The sequence below is a fragment of the Canis lupus genome, chromosome 5 (genome assembly GCF_003254725.2).
Source record: "Canis lupus dingo isolate Sandy chromosome 5, ASM325472v2, whole genome shotgun sequence".
Classification (NCBI taxonomy): Eukaryota; Metazoa; Chordata; class Mammalia; order Carnivora; family Canidae; genus Canis; species Canis lupus.
In genome coordinates this window covers 68,450,155-68,467,208 of record NC_064247.1, presented here as the reverse complement: position 1 = coordinate 68,467,208, position 17,054 = coordinate 68,450,155, and the positions used below count along the sequence as shown (strand labels likewise).

Genomic DNA, 17,054 nt, shown 5'->3' with positions numbered 1-17,054 from the left:
CCATCTTTTAGAAGCAACCAGGAATTCTGGAATGAATTTGTGAATAAATACAGAACTAGCCACTGTGCCCAGTGACAGTGACAGTCACTTGCGTGCTGCCAGTCAAAATTCATGTGTGCTTCTGTGGATGAGAATTATTTGCAATATCATCATTATTCTACATTTTGCAGAGTTTTAAAAGTAGCTCCAAAACAAGGAAGATTCTGTGAGCCCAGAGGGTGTACCAGACAGGAGACCCAGTAATCTTTCTTGGCCATTTTAAACACTTTCACACTTTCCTGACAATGTGCTTTCCATCCCTGTTAATTATTAATTTATTAGGGCACAGCAATGAGCTATTTTGTCACACTAAAGTATTTAATCTCTCTATTTTTAATGTTTTCCTTTACTAATTTTTTTGGTCATGTTGTTTGATACATATGGACTTTTGCTGTGTTTTTAATATATAAATGGTCAATTTGCAAAATTTAGGAAATAGAGAAAAGTATGAAGAGTTTTGAATCATTTCTAACTTCCACTGGTCCTCACCACTGATAACATGCTACCTTATGTTTTCATTGCCTCTGAGCCTTTTGTTCCCAAGTGTGTTTAATATGCTTAATATCATTCCTGTACAAAAACTTATTTTTTTGCTTTTCTCCCACCTAATATTTTAACACTTTCCCTGGGTTATTAAAGCTGTCCAGAAGCATCTTTTAAAATATTCATATTTAAATGTATTTGCTCTTCTTCTGTTTGGGGCATAATAGATTATTACCAGGTTTCGGCTGCTAGGAATACTACACTAACCTGGGGACATAAGCCTTTATGCACATGTGCGTGATTCCTTCAGGATAGATGATCAAAAGTGGAATTACTGGGTCAGAGAATATGAGCCGTGCAAGGCTCTTGATCTGAAGCGAAAGTGCTGTGTGAAGTGGCTGTGTCCATCCGAATCCCCATCGCCGTGTTTATAGCACTTTGCTGTCTCTCATCCCATGAGGGTTCGGTAACATCCTGCCCTTGCTCTGCAAGATTTCCCCATCCTGTTCTGACCCTTCTTATCTTGTGCGATATTGTGGCCTCTAAATCCCGTCTTTGAGCAATATTGCAGCTTGTCCCATTCATTTGACCAAATGTGGTGGCAGGATTTTTGCACAAACCTTTCTTTGTGAATCTTCTGGTGCTGTTTTGGTTTCGAGGCGCCTCCGTTTGGATCTGGTTGCGTCAGATCTGGGAGTGTGTGTTTCCAGGAGGGACTCAGGCTGCTGTCTGCTTGTCTTTATTGTTGTCATCTGTCTGTCTGCTCCGGCAGGACAGCTGTTATCCTCTAGGCTTCCCATCTTGTGTGCTTCCTTTGTCCCCTTGATGTTTTACCTTTGGAAGGTCAGCTTTCTTAATAGTATTGATTGTGATTTCTATGGTAAATATTGTAGCTTTCGTTTCACTGGCGACTTCTAAGACGGGCAGGAGTGCTCTGAATCCTGCTTTTATACCTAGCTAGTAAAAAACACTTCCTTTTGTGCAATTAAAGGAAATAAGAGATTTCCAGATGTTTTTTCCATACTTTTACCCTCTTTATTAACATAATCCAATGTGATTAAAATTAACCTATTATTGATTAATGTTTTCATTTCCTAATCTCTATAACGTGAAATTTTTTTAAAAGATTTTATTTATTCATGAGAGAGACACACAGAGAGAGAGAGAGGCAGAGACACAGGCAGAGGGAGAAGCAGGCTCCATGCAGGGAGCCCGACGTGGGACTCGATCCCAGGTCTCCAGGATCACGCCCTGGGCTGAAGGCGGCGCTAAACCACTGAGCCACCAGAGCTGCCCTATAATGTGAAATTTAATTTGAGTGATCACTGCTACTTCTTTTCACAACTTCCCTAATCAAGAGTTTTTTTTTCTTTTTTTAAGATTTAATCTATTTATTTATGAGAGACACAGGCAGAGGGAAAAGCAGGCTCCACGCAGAGAGCCTGATTTGGGACCTGATCCCGGGACTCCAGGATCACGCCCTGAGCCAAAGGCAGACACTCAACCGCTGAGCCACCTGGGCGTCCCAAGAGTCCTTTGACTCCACCCTAGATTTTTAGGGGAATTCTCGGCTTTGTTTGCTGAAAAGGTGCTCATCTGGGAGCATTTCAAAGAATTGCAGATTTCTTTCCTTTTTTAAGATTTTATTTATTGGAGAGGGAGAAGCAGGCTCCCCACTGAGCAGGAGCCTGGGATCATGACCCAAGCCAAAGGCAGACACTTAACTGAGTGAGCCACCCAGGTGCCCCGAGGTTTGCAGATTTCTGAGTGTGTCCCTGTCCTCATGCAGATGAGCCGTGTGTCCGCTGGGTACAGAATTCCCAGATCGGATCCTTTCCCTCTGGAGTCTGTGGAGTTTGTCTCTTGGCTTAGGCATCGATCATGGTGGAGGAGAAATCTGTGAAAGCTGCGTGTTCATTCCTTTGAAAATAACTTGTCTTTTTGGAATTCAGCTAAGCAGTTACACTCGTGGATCTTTGCAACCTCAGCCACTGGTCTGGCTGCTTCTAATACACTTACTTCAACTCATTTTTCTGCCCGCTGGCTTTTAGCAGGCTTTCTCTTTGCATTTAAATTTCTTACCAGACCATAGCTTCTTGTTCTTGTCGGCCATTCATTTGTCCAGGGCCCATTGATCCCTGGATTGACTACGGTTTCAGCCGTTTGCTAGGGAGGATAATCAGTAATTGAAATGCATTAGGTGACCAGAACCTCATCTACCTTCTGCCACAGATTCACTGTGTGTTGGGGCCTGTCTCCAGCGTTGGCATGGGACATCCCCCTCACACATCTCCCTGTGCGTGTGCCTGCCTCTCCCACCCCTACCTCTGTTTCCCTCTCTGTCTCTGGTGGTGGTTCCTTTGTACACTCATTGCTAATTAATTCCCAGTCAGAGTGATGGATGGCTTAATTTGCTTTCCTTGAAAGCCCGGTTTTCCCTGGCCTTGCCAGAGCCTGGGCAGCTGGCTCGGGAGGGTGGGGTCTTGGCAGAGGAGGTGGGAGAGCTGCACAGGGTTTTGGGGTCCAGCATCCCCAACACAGTGCCATTGGATCCTTACCGTCCTTGTGTGGCCTGGCCAAGTCAGAACCTTCTCAGTGCCCCTGAAAGCCTTCCGAAGCCAAGGGAATCTCAGCTGGATCCTAAAGCCTTGAGAAATGTCTTTGTCGCAGACTCTTGACAGAAGGGGAGATTCTCACAACACAGAGCGAGGTCTGTGGAAACTCTCTTCCTCCTTCTTTCCCCCACAGTTTCTCTCCTCGTGGCCTCTGAATCTCCTCTCTCAGTCCATCCCAGGTTCTCCACTGACTCCCTCCTTCTGAGACCAAGTCTCCGGCATTCTCTGGAGAGGAGCCAGTTGAACCTCTCTGGTTGCTTTTGAGTCTTTCATTTCTCTGAGTTGCATCATGAAGGGTCAGGAGCCCAAGGGATCCTTCTTGGAGGAAGGAGGGGAACGGGGTTGTGTCATACTTCATCCCTGTCAACAAGAACATCAGGAACATCACCACCAATGAGCTTGCTTATCACCACCACCCCCACCAGCATCGTCTTCACCACCACATCACTGTCCTCATCACTGCCATCATCACTGTTGTCATCTTCATCACCATCACTATCCTTACTATCACTGCCACTATCATCACCATCATCGTCACTGCCATCATCTTCATCACGACCACAACTTCATCACCATCACTGCCACTATCATCATCACCACTGCCATCACCACCATCACCATAATTATCGGTGTCATTGTCTTCATTGTCACCATCATAGTCATTGTCATCACCTTCATAACCACCACAACCATTATCATCATCTGCTGTTGTCATGTTCATCCCCACCATCCTCCTCATCACCATCAATCGTCATCATCATCATCACTAGTATCAACATGGATGGTGACATCATCCATATCATCATCATTGTCGTCATCTTTATCATAGCAGTTACAATTCATTATTTGCTATGACAGGTACTACGTTGGGCATTTTATTTTTTTAAGATTTATTTATTTATTTGACACAGCATGAGCAACAGGGAGGAGCAAGGGGAGAGGGAGAAGCAGACTCCCCACTAAACAGCCCGAGGCGGGACTTGATCTCAGGACACATGATCTCAGATCATGACCTGAGCCAAAGGCAGATGCTTCACTGACTGAGCCCCCTAGGTACCCCACATTGAGCATTTTCTCTACGTTTTGTCATCCAGTCATCTGTGTGACCTTGTAAGATAGACACTAGAGTGACTCCTCTCATGGTCGCAGAGGTCAGGAGCTAGTATGTGGTGAAGCCAGGGCTCCAGCCTCCATCTCTTAATCCATAGCCCCCACCCTGGTGCAGGAGCCCTACAGTGTCCAAGATGCAAGAGGTGCCGGGGTCCCTGTTTCATCCTGTGAGGCAGAGACACCGACCCCAAGTGCACACCCAGCTCTATGCCAGACCCCACACCTAAATCCTTTCTCTGACCCCTTTCCCAACTGGGCCCTTCCCTTCCCTCCCCTCCACAGGTGTACGAGGGCGGGAGCCACGTGGACCAGTTTGTGACACGCTTTCTTCTGAAGGAGACGGCCAATCAGATCCAGTCGCTGCTGAGCTCTGTGGAGAGTGCAGTGGAGGCCATTGAAGAGCAGACCAGCCAGATCCGGTGCGTCACTGGGACCACAGTGTCACCTGGGGACATGTCACATATGCACACAGCAGCCTGCTTCCAGGGACCATTTGTGTGCTTGGGGGCTGGGGACCTTGGGCAAGGGGCTACACCTCTCTGTGCCTCTTTGTCCCCAGCTCTGAAGTGGGGACCATTATACACCTACCTCTTCAGTGACTGTGGGTTGAATGAGACGGCATATGTGCAGAATGATGCCGGGTGTGTGTGCATAACCTGCGTGCACCGTGTACACACGTCGAGTTAAGACTGTTCCCTAGACTCATCGATTGTACCGCTCACGTTATTGTTTGCCTAAGACTATTCTATTATTTGCCTTATTTTTGAAAGCTGGAAATCAGTTTAGGAAGCTACGTGGTTACCACAAGTGGAGAGGTTTCCATGTGCCATAAATGAAGTAGCTATAAAACCAAGCACCTGTGGTTGCAGACAGTCGCAGAAGCCCGGGGCCTGGCCTCCCTCCATCTGTTAGGAGGAGAGACTGGGGAAGCCAAGAGAGGCCTGGAAGAAAGAGTAGCACCAAATCCTGACTCTCTCTGCAGGATTGAAGAGAAGCAAAGTGAATTAAGTGACCGAGGGCCTTGTTTGTGTGTCAAAGCCAAGGAAAAGCATGTGTGTTGGGAAGGCCAGCCTGGGGTCCAGAGAGGAGCAGTTCTCCCTCCAGGCCAGCCCCTGGTCCCCCTCACTTTTGCTCTGTCCCAAGTTGAGACAAACCCCTCTCTGCCCTTCTTTCCAGAACAGCCAGTGCATCTGGTGCAGAGGGGACACAAAGAGGTAGAGATAGACAGGAACAAGAGCCAGGCGTCTACACTGCTGGGCCCGGTGTGCCATTCCCAGATGGGGGCTCGGTGGGGCCAGGGTGAGGGTGGTTGATGTGTCGGGGTTTGAGCAGGTGATTCTTGGCTGCTGAGGGCTGGTCCCAACCAGATAGGATTGCAAAGGCTGTTCAGTGACGCTGTTCCCAAGATTTGTTTGGAGCATCTGTGGGCAAATCATGTGGGAAATGGGAAATGCAGATCCCTGGCCTCGGCCATGCCTGCAGGTTGGGAGTCCCTGGGAGCCGAGCCCAGAACTCCACATTCGCGCTCAGCCTTGTGATTCTGAGGGTCCCCAAGGTGAACAGCCACCGCTCTGGAGGCTGACACAGAGATTTCCTGCGTTTTTTGGTCACTATCTTGATTAAAAAGTTCATGTGTTCCTCCTGCTGTAGAATAGATAGGCTGCTGCCCGATGGTGGCGAGTCTCCTGCCCTGTGCCGGCTCCACCCCGTGTCAGCACGTACACCTGCGCATCCCGTGTTGGGACTTTCCTTTGGGACTTTGGCAGTGGGAGTGGCGCTCCTCGATGGGGAGGAGCCACATCTCCACATGCACTCCTACCTCAAAGCGCCCCAAATCTCAGCTCGTGTGTCTCTGGGCTGCCAGCCTCCTCCGGCTACTCTGTCTGGGCACAAGCCACTGGTCCAAAGCCTGCAGCCCCTGTGGGACTCCTGCTGCACACATGTCTGAGGGCCACGCTGAATTCGTGGAGCGTCAGGATTGACCCCTCAAAGACTCCGCCAGCCTCCCCCTCCCAAAGACTTGGGGTGGCCCTGCTGCACCCAGGAGAGGCTTGCTGAGCTTTCAGGATCATAGGAGACAAAGCCCAGAATGCACCAGGGCAGAAGGGGAGCCAGGAACGGGGTGCAATGGCTGTGTGCACAGAAGTGTGTGGGTGTATTTGTGTGTCTGTGGTGAGTTTTCCAACATCTCTTTGCACATGGGCATTTGGCCCTTCACTGAGCACTGGTGGAGTCCCCACTGCTGTGCCAGGCACAGTGCTTGGAGAGCTGTGTGTGCTTGTCGGGCGTGTGCGGGCTGTGCACCTGTGTGTGCGTCAAGTGCATGGGGACAGGAACTGAGTCTAGGCCCCTCTCTCTAGGGCCTGCCTGCGGTCAGGAGCAGATTGTTCTGTGCTCTTACATGCCTTCTCTGGACTGTGTTTTCGGGCTCCCTTTGAGGGGGTACAGACCCAGGCTCCCCCCAACCCACAGGGCTGCCAACATGGATGGCTCCCAGGGAGGCAGGGAGGGGAAGCATCGCTTACACGGTAGGACGGGAGCCCGGCTCAGTGTCAGCCCTGGAATGGGGCCTCCTGGGGAAACAGAGCCTGGGCTGTGCGGTCCTAGATGCCAGTAAATTCGGATCCCGACCGTCCTGCGAGCTGTGTGGTCTTGGTGAGGTCACCTGCCTGTGAGCTTCATTTACTCCTCCAGGAAACCAAGGCCGTTGCGCCCACTTCCAGGAATGGGGATCCACCGGGTAAACTGAGGCCAGATCGGCTCACGGCCAGTGTGTCATGTTTGCCAAAGTTGAGAGAGGCCAGGTCCTGCGGCCTCCCTCATGTGTGTGTGTTTCCTCCATCACACTGCAGACAGAACCACAGCAAACCCAGCTCCAGTACAGTGGAGACCCGGTATGGAAGCGCTGCCTCCCCACACCCCCCCAACCCCAAGCTGGGAGCCGTGGAACCAGGGAAGAGTCCTCCATCTGGTGAGAGCATGTGGCCTGGGGTGGGGAGCACTGGTGGTGGGCAGTGGTCTTCCAGGGACTCTGATGGTTGGACTGGGTGGGCTGAGGGCTCCCCTCCCCTGCCCCGGCCTCACCCTGCCCATCAGCAGCATCTCTGTTCCTTTTTCCCAGTCATCCTGGACCCTAAGGAGGAGGGCCTGGAGGCCCAGATCAGCCGCTTGGCAGAGCTGATAGGACGGCTGGAGAGTAAGGTAAGCCTGCAGGCCCTCGCCCCTCCGCCCCTCCGCCCCTCCGCCCCTCCGCCCCTCCGCCCCTCCGCCCCTCCGCCCTGCCCCAGGTGAGTGCAGGGTAGTGCAGGGTCAGGCCTGGAGTCCAGGCAGGGGCCAGGGAGCCCTGGAAAGGACATCACCCAGGGGGCATGTGGGAAAGCAGAACAAGACTGGGGGAACACGATCCTCGCTCATACCTGCCCGGGGAGGGGTGTGGGGGAGCAGGGGAGCAGTCACTGGGCTGGGGGCAGCTGGGAGGGGTATCTCTAGGAGCAGGAAGGAGTCAGCAGGGGGAGGGGGACTGGGGGACCAGGCTTCCTGCAGCTTTGCTCTAAGGTGGGTCTGGCCTGGGCAGGTGATGCCAAAAGGCGGTGGGTGAAGGACGGCGACGTCCTGGGGGAGCGTAGAGACATCCCGGTGACCAGTGGCTTTCCTGATTTGGCACGTCCACGGGTCAGAACGTGGTACGGAATCCCACCTTCAGAGATGGTTTGGGCTCAGTAGGTCCCGGGTACCTTGGTTGGTCTCCCCTGGGGGCCAGAACCCGTAGGGCAGGTGGGGCCGAGTCTTCTGTGGGGCTGAGCCTGGAAGTCTGCGTGAGGCTGCGGGCGGGGCCGCTTCCCCGGGGCTGGCTTCTCCCGCTGCTGCGCCCTCCCTCCGTGTCCTCCTCTCCTCCTGAGGACAAAGGTCATGCTGGACCAGGGCCCACCCATGTGACCTCACCTTAATTACCTCTTCAGGGGCCCTGTTTCCCAACATAGTCACGTTCTCAGGTGCCGGGGAATAGGGTTCGACATAGGACTTTGGAGAGGAAACAGTTCAGCCCGTGACAGTGGCCGCTGGTGGGCAGGATAACAGGTGGCCTCGAGGTTTCCCAAGGGGCGCAGGTATCTGCGCGCCTGTTTGAATCCTGTCCTGTCCGTGCCACTTAGCTGTGTGCCCCTGGGCCAGTCACGTCCCCTCTCTGAGCCTCGGAGTCCTGCTCTAGCCGCGAGGAACGTTCAGGATAGCTCTCCTCCCGGCGTTGTTGCGAGGATTCCAGAAAGCCAAGTGTCCATGGCCCAGCCGGCGCCCGCCGCGCAGTGAGCATCTGCCCTGAGCAATTGTTAGCGACGCTTCCCGGATACACTTGTCAGCCTGCGCGACCCAGGTCGCCGCTACCTCCGAGCTGTGCCGTTGCAGCCACTCTACGGTTCTCCTACTTCTCTGCGTTTTTTACATCTTTGGCAAAAGGGCCAAAAAGTACTTTGGTTGGGTTTGGGGGGTTCCGAGGATTCGTGGGGGCGGGGCTCCCCGTGCAGAGGGAGGCTGAGGCAGGAGGCGGTGAGTCACCTGCAGGCGTAGGCCCGGGGTGGGATCCCCCCTCCGCAAGCCGGCCGCTGCGTGGGAGCCTGGGACCCGAGGCCCGGTTGTCATAACAACGTGGAGCGCCTCGGGAGGGAGGTTCTTTGAAGCTTATTTTTAGCCTCCCGTCGCCTTAACAACCGCTGGCTGGAGACCCAGAGCACCTGGGTGTCCTGGAGACTCTGATTGGTCCAGGCCACCCGCGGGAGCCAATCTGGGGCCGGCAGGGGCCCCGCCCTCCGCGTGCCACCTGCGTGCACCTGGGGGCTGTGCCTGGGTGGGTGGGGCTGATGGGCGCAGGGCTGGGTGCCTCTGCACGGGGCCCCCACACGCCCCCAAATCCTCGCCCTCCCGTGGCCCTGCAGGCCGGGAGAAGCCAGCGGAACCAGTGCAGCCCCCGCCTCTGGGGGCAACCCCCCTCCAAGGTTGTAAAAGGATGGAACTTGCCCCTGCCAGGCACACCTTGGCCACCTGTAGAGCTCTTTGCAGCCCGAGTCTCTGAGAAGTCAGTACTTAATGCAGGAGCAGCTGTGGAGATCGTGAGGGCCCGCATGGGTACCTGCAGAAGGAGCATGCAGGGCCCCGTGTTCAGACATGAAGATATTTCCAGGTGGTGGCAGCTGCACAGGGTCTCATGCGCAGTTACCATTGTTTCCCTTAACCAGCCGGGGTGCCGCCTCCACACGAGAGAGGACAGACTCAGGTCTGTGTGCCAGAGACACAGGCTGTCCTCGTGGAGGGATGGACAGGGATGACACAAAGGTGGCCTTTATTGGGGTACCCATGTCGAAAAGGAATAATGAATTTGTGGGTCAGGAGGAGAGGCCCTGGCTTCGAAGACAGGCTCCAGCTCTAGCCCCGCTGCTGTGGCCCTTGGAGCCCAGGTCCTCGGCTGTGGGACCTTGAGCGTGTCCAGCACGTACTCTGTTCTAGACACGGGGTTCCTGCCTCCTTGGAGCTTACAGTGGGGTGGCCCCTACCTCGGAGAGTCTAGAGAGTTCAGCAAGATGTACTTGTAAAGCGTTCGGAGCAAGGCCTGTGGGAGGCCAGTGATACAGACCACCCTGTTCAGACCATTAGATCTCCAAGGCCCCAGGGGTTATGACTTGGGGTGAGTGGTGGTAAGTCGGGGAATCTCGGGACCTTTGCCAACAAGTGTGGCAAAAAGACTCAAGCCCCCATTGCTGCCTGTCCCAAGGCCACCCGCTGAGTGGGTCTGGATCTCTGCTGCTTCCTCTGGTCTGGCTGCCAGCCTGGCTTCCCAGCTCCCCTCGGAGCCAGCACTGTGCGTGGAGGGTGGACCGAGCCCTGTCTAGCTGCCAGGGGACCCCAGAGCCCCTGGAACCTTGGGGTGGAGAGGCTGGAGCTCTTTAATGGCTTCAGGCTCGTCGTGGTGGTCCTGGAGGCCTCTCTGAGGGAGGTGGCCTCTGTCCCCAACACGTCTTTGTGCTTGGTGTTTCAGACCATTTGGTTTGACCTCCAGCAGCGCCTTGCGGACGAAGAAGGCACGAACATGGTGAGGCCTGCTCCCTTTCTGCCGCTCCCTGCGGCCCCATCCCTGCCTGAGCCAGGACGTGATGCAGGCAGCTCGATGTCCTTGGCACCCCTCCCCTGGGTACCCCACAAGGGGAGATGCAGCCCCGGCACCTGGCCACCTGCCCCTCCCAGGGCTGTCCTCTGATCACAAACAGCTTGGCTCAGAGCAAAGTGACCAGCGCAGTGACACCAAATCCACCCAGAAGTGGATTTTGCCGGGCACTGGTTTTGTTGTGTGTCAGCCCAGATGGCCCGGCCGCTCCTGATGCCCGTAGGGCCTCTTTAAACACCCTTGCTGGGTGCCGGCCCTGGTGGGGCTCCCGTCTGCTTTTAGCTCTTAAGCCCTAGTTCTTTATAGCCGGCTTGCATGTGGCAGGATGAAGGGCGTGTCGCACACGTGAGGGGTTGTTGGTTTTGTTCTGACCAAGCTGTCCCATGGTCTCGGAGGGCAGGCCTGGGGAGGCCGGGTGTGGGGCTGTGCCCGGGGGCGGGGAGGCGGGTGCCAGGCCCGGGGCGCCCAAGCTCACTCACCCCGTGGCCCCACAGCACCTGCAGCTGGTCCGGCAGGAGATGGCCGTGTGCCCCGAGCAGCTGGGCGAGTTCGTGGACTCCCTGCGCCGGTACCTGCGGGCCACCGCCGGGGCCAGGAACTGCTTCCAGTGAGTGAGCCGAGGGGCAGCGGCCGCAGCTCTGCCAGGGGCGGGGGGCTCCCCCAGAGAGCAAACCGCACCCCAGGGACCCCACAATGGACCGGGCTTTGCCCCCTGCGCAACCAGGGCCATGACTCCAGCTCCCTGGCTTTAGCATCCTCGTCTGTAAAGTGGGGCCACTGCCCGGACCCCCCTCACTGGGGCTGTGGGAGGTGAGCGTGGCCTAGGGGACGTGAAGGCCTCAGGCCAGGGGGTAGGACAGTGCGTGCCCTCAGGGTGGCCGCCCCGGGGCCCCACCCTTAGCTCCCTGCCACCTGCCGGGTCCTCGGCAAAGCTGAGCTGACGGCCACATCTGAGCAGTCCCTCACCCTTGCCGGGTGGCCGTCATCAAGGCTGCTGGCCCAGGCCTCCCGGCTCTGGCCCATCCCGTGTCTCGCCCCCAGGAGAGCGGCTGTGGCTCCAGCTTGCTCTCTCCCAGCTCGCAAGCACGTGTGCTTCCGGGGATGCGGCTGGGAAGGGAAGCAGGCCGCTGCTCTGGCCGAGCACCTGTTCTAGGTGGGAGAGGGGCAGATGGAGAACGGGGTGCTGTGGAGGCCATGAAGCAGGGTCCTGGAGGGGCTGCAGGGATGGTTTGCTCCGGGGTGAGGGGTGGCTGGACCTGCTGACTCGGAGGAAAGGCCGTCCCCGCTAGGTCAGCTGGTGCCGAGACCTGGAGTGGCAGCCGGGGTGCCCTGTGTGGCACCTGCTGTGGCCCGACGGCGACACCAGGGGTGCGGACTGGGGCTGGTCGGGACTGTGTGGGAGATGCTGGAGCAGAAGGCAGACGTGGCCTGGTCTCTCCTCTGTGTGATGAGGGCTGAGTGGGGACCGGGGTGCATCAGGGCCAGGGGAGGCCCCGCAGTCACTGAGCAGGGTGGCCTTCCTGTGCCGTGGGTTCTGGAGCAGAGCTGACCGGCCTCTCCAGTGGCTGCAGTGGAGGGAGGAGGCAAGGCTGAGCGGGAGAGTGTTTGTCTCCAGAAACCCTGTAGAGGGTGGTGCGTGCACTGAGCTGGAAGGTCAGGAGGAGGCCAGGTGTGCTGGTGGGGGCGTTGTACAGGCCTCCTGGGCCACGTTAAAGTCAGGCTAGCAGCCAAGGTGCTGACGTACAGGTGCAGCAGTCCTGGGAGGAGAGGTGTTCCCCGTGGGCAAGGCTGTCAGGAGCAGAGGGGCGCAGGCGGGTGGAGCGGGGCTCCCTGCCTGTTTGTAGAAGGACTGCGTCCTCCCTACAACCCACGCTTGCGTGTCTCCCTGCCTGCCCAGAGGCATTCCCCCCACAAAAGCAATCAGTGTGTCGCCAGCCACACAAATGCAGCCCCCGTGGTGGCTTTCATCTCCCAGTAACCAAGTACCAACAAACCAAATTGCTCCGGTGACCTAAAGCCTTGCCATCCATGTCTGGTGCAGGGTTACATCTGATCGGAGGGTGACACGTGTGCCCTGTCCTCTCGGTGACGACCCCACAGCCCCACGTGTCATTTGAGGCTGGAACCTAATAAGCTAATGCTACGATTGGTAGCCTGGTTCTGTGCTTCCACCCTGGGCGGTTAGGGCGGGAATCGCCTGTAATTATACGGGGAATGCCACCCATGACAGCGATCCTCCTCCTCCTCCTCGAAGGATGCTGGGGGTGCTGCTCTGCAGAGCGGTGAGAAAGCAGCCAGGGGCCAGATCAGGACAGGGTTAGAGATGGTGGCAGCTTAGCGCCTCCCTGCCAGGTCCGCCACACTCGGGGAGGCAGCCCCTGGCCCAGGTGGGATCAGCCCTGTTACAAGGAGGTGGGCAGCCGGGTGCTTCCCCAGGTCCTGCAGGAGTGATGGGGACAGGGGGTCCTGGCCTGCCCACCCACTGACCCGGGCACGGCCCTCCCCCTGCTGCTGTTGGGCCAACTCCAACTCACAAGAGTGCCTTAAGGATTAAATAAAATAATTCTGGAGGAGAGCCTAGCAGGAAAAAGGCTTTTATTTTTACAGGTAGGGTTTTTTAATGAATGTAAAACGTTTGAATTACAATGAAATGATATTTTAATTCAGTGAGCATTTGAGGAGCCTGGCCCTGGGGGAGGCGGCTGGGTTACTCCTGCACCGGTGCTGGGGCCCTCCCACATCCTGCCAGGCTGGTGGGGTGGAGCATGGGGGGCACCCGCTGTGAGGGGGCAGCCAGGCCCCCTGCAGCTGGAGCCTCTCCTCTTACAGTATCGCGGCCCTGAGGCTGGCGGATGGCTTCACCTTCGTGGTCTACGAGTTCTGGGAGACGGAGGAGGAGTGGAGGAGGTGAGCAGGGCTGGGGATGCGGGTGTCCTCGTCCCTCAGGCCCCTTCCCTGGAGAGGAGAACGGGGAGGGCAGGGGAGTAGTGAGCCCCCATCCCTGGGGCATCCACCCACAGAATGCTGGTCTCAGGGCCCTAAATGCAGCTGGAGACAGGTTTCTCCAGGTGGAGGGATGGACCCCCGCCCCCCATCGCACCTGCTGGGCTCTGAACCCAGGCTCCAGGCCAGCCCAGGAGGTAGAGGCTAAGGCTGTTCCTATTTGAAAACTGAGGCCTCGGGAAGATAAAACTCCAGAAAGGTCTCTGATTAAGAGCACTCGGTGAGAGGCAAGAACCAGGCTGTTCCTCCCACCCCAACCTGCCCTTGCAGCAACAAGGCCCCCGCAGTCAGCCTGAGGCCTGGCTTCCTTGGCTCTCAGTACCAAGCGTGGCTGGCATGGGGTTCAGTAGGGCCAGGGTTACAGGATTTGGACCCTACCTGAGCCCAAGTGCTGGAGGCTCCCCCACTGTCCCCCAATCCCCGGAAATACCCCTCCATATTTTGGGTTGCAGGCATCTGCAGAGCCCCGTGTGCAAGGCCTTCCGGCATGTCAAGGTGGACACGCTGAGTCAGCCTGAGGCCCTCTCCAGGATCTTGGTGCCAGGTAGATGGAAGTTGGGGGTGCAGAGGGTCCTAGAGATGGGGGGGCAAGGGCCAAGGGCTGATACCCTGGAGAGGGGAGAGGGCTGGAGACCTCAGGCAGCCCTCCAACCTTGAACCAACAGAGCAGCTTGCAGGGCAATGGCAGAGCCTCAGCCAACAGGGCTCTGGGGGCGCCCCTTCCCCTAACATGTGCATGAGGGCCCCCCCCAGGGGGCAGGGGCTGGATGGAGAGTGAGCTCCAGGGGAGCAGGAGAGGGGAGGTGTGCGACCTGCCCCTCACTATGGGACAGGAGAAGGGGCCAACCTTCCAACACCTTCTCTCCCCCCTTTCCAGCTGTTTGGTGTACCGTGGGCCGTGACTGACCGCCTTCCTGAGGCCTTTGGAGCCACCTGCCAACCCCGCCCCCTTTTCTAGAAACTTTGGTACACAAGTGGTCTTTTCAATCTACTTCCAGATAAGAATGTATTTTCCCTGTTTGAAATGAAGGAGCAGCCCCTTCCCCCAGCCTTCCCCGGACCCCCACCCCTAGTGGCAGAGCAGTCTGAGCGGCTGGAGCCGGAGGACAGCACCCCACCCCCCGGCCCCCCAGCCCAGTGGCCACGCATGACCCTCTCCCCCTACCCCTTACCACCCCTCCTCTGCAGCCTGCCCTGGCCTCACCGGGACCGGCCCCTTTGCTGGCCCCTGCGTCACAGGCCTGGTCAACTTTCCTCTACCTGGTAGGAGCCAAGACCCTGTAGTGCCCAACCTCGGCCTGTGCCCAGCTGCACATGGCAATAGAGCCCACGTAGCCAGTGCCATGCTTGGCAGGCACCAATACACTCTGGTTGGGAACGCCCGCGTGCGGTGTTGTTCTTTTGGACTTTCCAGTTGAGGGCGACTGGAGGAGTAAAGCCGTCACTGTGCACGGGGCCCCATGTTGGCCATGAAACCCTGACCAAATCACCCCAATGCCTGTTTCCTTACCTGCACCACAGAGCTGATAAATCTGAGGTCAGGCCCGTCACAAAGTTCGGGGAGTCTCCAGCAGTTCTCCTCTGGCTCATGTCACAAGGACTCCCAGGATGCAGCAGAGCCATTTCGCTCAGCTATGAGTTATGGCAACAAAAGGGTACAGATTAAAATCTGTGAAAGGAAGACATGCAGGGGTCTCGGAGAGTCCAGGCCCCTCACTTCTTGCTCCCAGTAGGGATGCAAGTGAGAGACCGCCCATACAGCACTACCAGCCAGGAAGCTCTGCAGAGCCTGGGAGATCAGGTTCCCCTGGGGAGGGGGCGGGGACAGCCCTGCAGAGCGCTGACTTAGCCTCCAGCCCCTCTGGAGGTCAGGGCTGAGACCCAGGCTGATAACAAGGCCAGACCACTCTGGGCACAGCTGATCCTTTACTGCACACACCTGTCAGTGAGCTATTCCTAAACATCAGCTCAAGTCCTGTTCTGGGATCCCTAACCTCCCTGTCTGAGCAGCCAGGCAGACACAAAAATCTCAAGGGACAAGGAAAGAGCCATGGCTCCCGTCCTAAGGCAGAATGCAGGCGGAGACCGAGAGGTCCTAGGCCAGGGCAACAGTGGGTCGGTGAGGCCTGGTGGGAGCCCCGGGGCCACAGACGTGCCCGGAGTGGCCAGCCTGTGAACGGGGGATGTGAGGACGGCTGTCACTGCTGTCCCACCAACTCGGGCTGCTGGCAGCCGTGAAGCCGCCTCTCCCCCCACCTTGGGTCCCACCACCCCCGAGGCCACACCAGTGCCTTCCAACATGGGCTTGCAGGACGCCTGCAAAGCAGGTTCGAGCCCCCGCTGTCCACGTCCCCACAGCTGGCCTCTCCACACCCCTATTTCCTCATCTGCAAAGCCAGGAGGAGACCCTTCAAGACCAGAAACTGCCTGGCTCCTGGGAGTGTCACGTAACTGGGTCCCGCCCACAGCATCAGCAAGCACCCCACAGCCGGTGCTGCTCTGATGGGCTCCGCTGTTTCAAGAACGTTCTCGGGCTGAGGCTCTGTGGGGTGCAACGAGGAACACCCCCCCCCCCCCCCCCGAGCTGAGCATCTTAACACTTCTGCTGCACATCACACCTGCTGGTCCGAGCTCTCCCCCCGTGGTGTCCCAGCTCTGCTGATGGCAGCTTCAGCTCCTGCAGCCTCCGTGGCTTCTGAGTGGGTGGGAACGGGCTCCAAGAACACAATTCAACCCTAAAAGGTATCAGAGCTCCCGCTTAATTCACACTTCACTGCCAGGCACACAGACACCATCTCCCTCAGCGCTGCCTGTACCATCCTGTGATTGGCAGGTCCCCCGGGGGAACGGAGGCACAGAGAGGGCAAGAAACGTGCCAGAGGTCACCAGCAAACAAATGGCACCACTTGTATCCAAACCCAGAGCCACCTGCCCCCCGATCCTGTGCCCTAACCCCTGAGCCACACAGCATAGACATGCGGGGGAACAGCTCCAGGCTGGTATAGGTAAGACCTCCATCAGCCTCCTCAGTTAACGACAGGATGGTTCTAGGAGCTGGCCCTTGCATTCCTAGGTACGTACCACGCCCAGCAGAACCCAAAAGACGCATGTAAGCACGTACGAGTTACAAACGTCCAGAGCAGTGAAAGGGTGGAAACCACGCCAGCATCCATCAGCGGCTGAAGGACAAAGCGGGGTCTGTCCACACCAGGGAGTAGTACGCAGCTGCGAAGGAACAAGCGCTGATCCGTGCCGCATGACAACTAACAACCCTTGAAAACATGATGCCACGTGCAAGCAGCGTCACGGAGGGATCCCGTTCACACGCAACGCCTAGGAGAGTTACAGCTGTGGAAACGGAAAGCAGAGTCGTGGTTGTCAGGCTGGGGCACGAGGCCACAGGGAGGCAGCGCCAATGGGGATGGGGCTGCTTTCTGCGGTGATAAAATGTTTTGGAAGGAGGCAGAGGTGGTGGTGACAACACCGAGGTACACTGAACCGTATACTTTAAAATGGTTAACTTCGTGTCACGTAAATCTCCCCTCAGTTAACTGCCCCCCCCCCCAATAGTCCAAATCTGCTCACCTGCTCCAGTAACGTTCACCACCTGCATTCAGTGGCCAACCTCCTTCGGGGGGCACGCGGAGCCAGTC

General features: G+C 56.9%; 1 protein-coding gene and 2 long non-coding RNA genes across 7 annotated transcripts in view; 1 reads left to right on the top strand and 2 right to left on the bottom strand.

Moving 5' to 3' along the window:
• Positions 1 to 14,783, top strand: part of NECAB2 (N-terminal EF-hand calcium binding protein 2) — a 29,336-nt gene extending 14,553 nt beyond the window's left edge. Inside the window, 8 exon segments of the mRNA XM_025426994.2 lie at positions 4,530 to 4,666; positions 7,100 to 7,218; positions 7,369 to 7,448; positions 10,273 to 10,326; positions 10,893 to 11,005; positions 13,228 to 13,305; positions 13,854 to 13,945; positions 14,279 to 14,783. Coding sequence (XP_025282779.2) covers positions 4,530 to 4,666; positions 7,100 to 7,218; positions 7,369 to 7,448; positions 10,273 to 10,326; positions 10,893 to 11,005; positions 13,228 to 13,305; positions 13,854 to 13,945; positions 14,279 to 14,307 — 702 coding nt within the window. The 3' untranslated portion in view covers positions 14,308 to 14,783.
• On the bottom strand, positions 1,939 to 8,957 carry LOC112646740 (uncharacterized). Of its 5 annotated transcripts, none has more exons than XR_004815984.2 (4): positions 7,982 to 8,956; positions 5,105 to 7,093; positions 3,081 to 4,692; positions 1,939 to 2,688 (listed from the first exon to the last, which is right to left on the bottom strand). It is a non-coding gene; the product is annotated as an uncharacterized LOC112646740 (long non-coding RNA). The 5 variants fall into 5 exon arrangements; XR_004815982.2 differs by having other exon boundaries at positions 3,081 to 5,668; positions 6,773 to 7,093; positions 7,982 to 8,953; XR_004815983.2 differs by having other exon boundaries at positions 6,773 to 7,093; positions 7,982 to 8,948.
• Positions 12,977 to 15,339, bottom strand: LOC118354803 (uncharacterized). Its single transcript, XR_004815980.2, has 2 exons — positions 14,912 to 15,339; positions 12,977 to 13,353 (listed from the first exon to the last, which is right to left on the bottom strand). It is a non-coding gene; the product is annotated as an uncharacterized LOC118354803 (long non-coding RNA).
• Between the last annotated feature and the right edge of the window lie 1,715 nt (positions 15,340 to 17,054).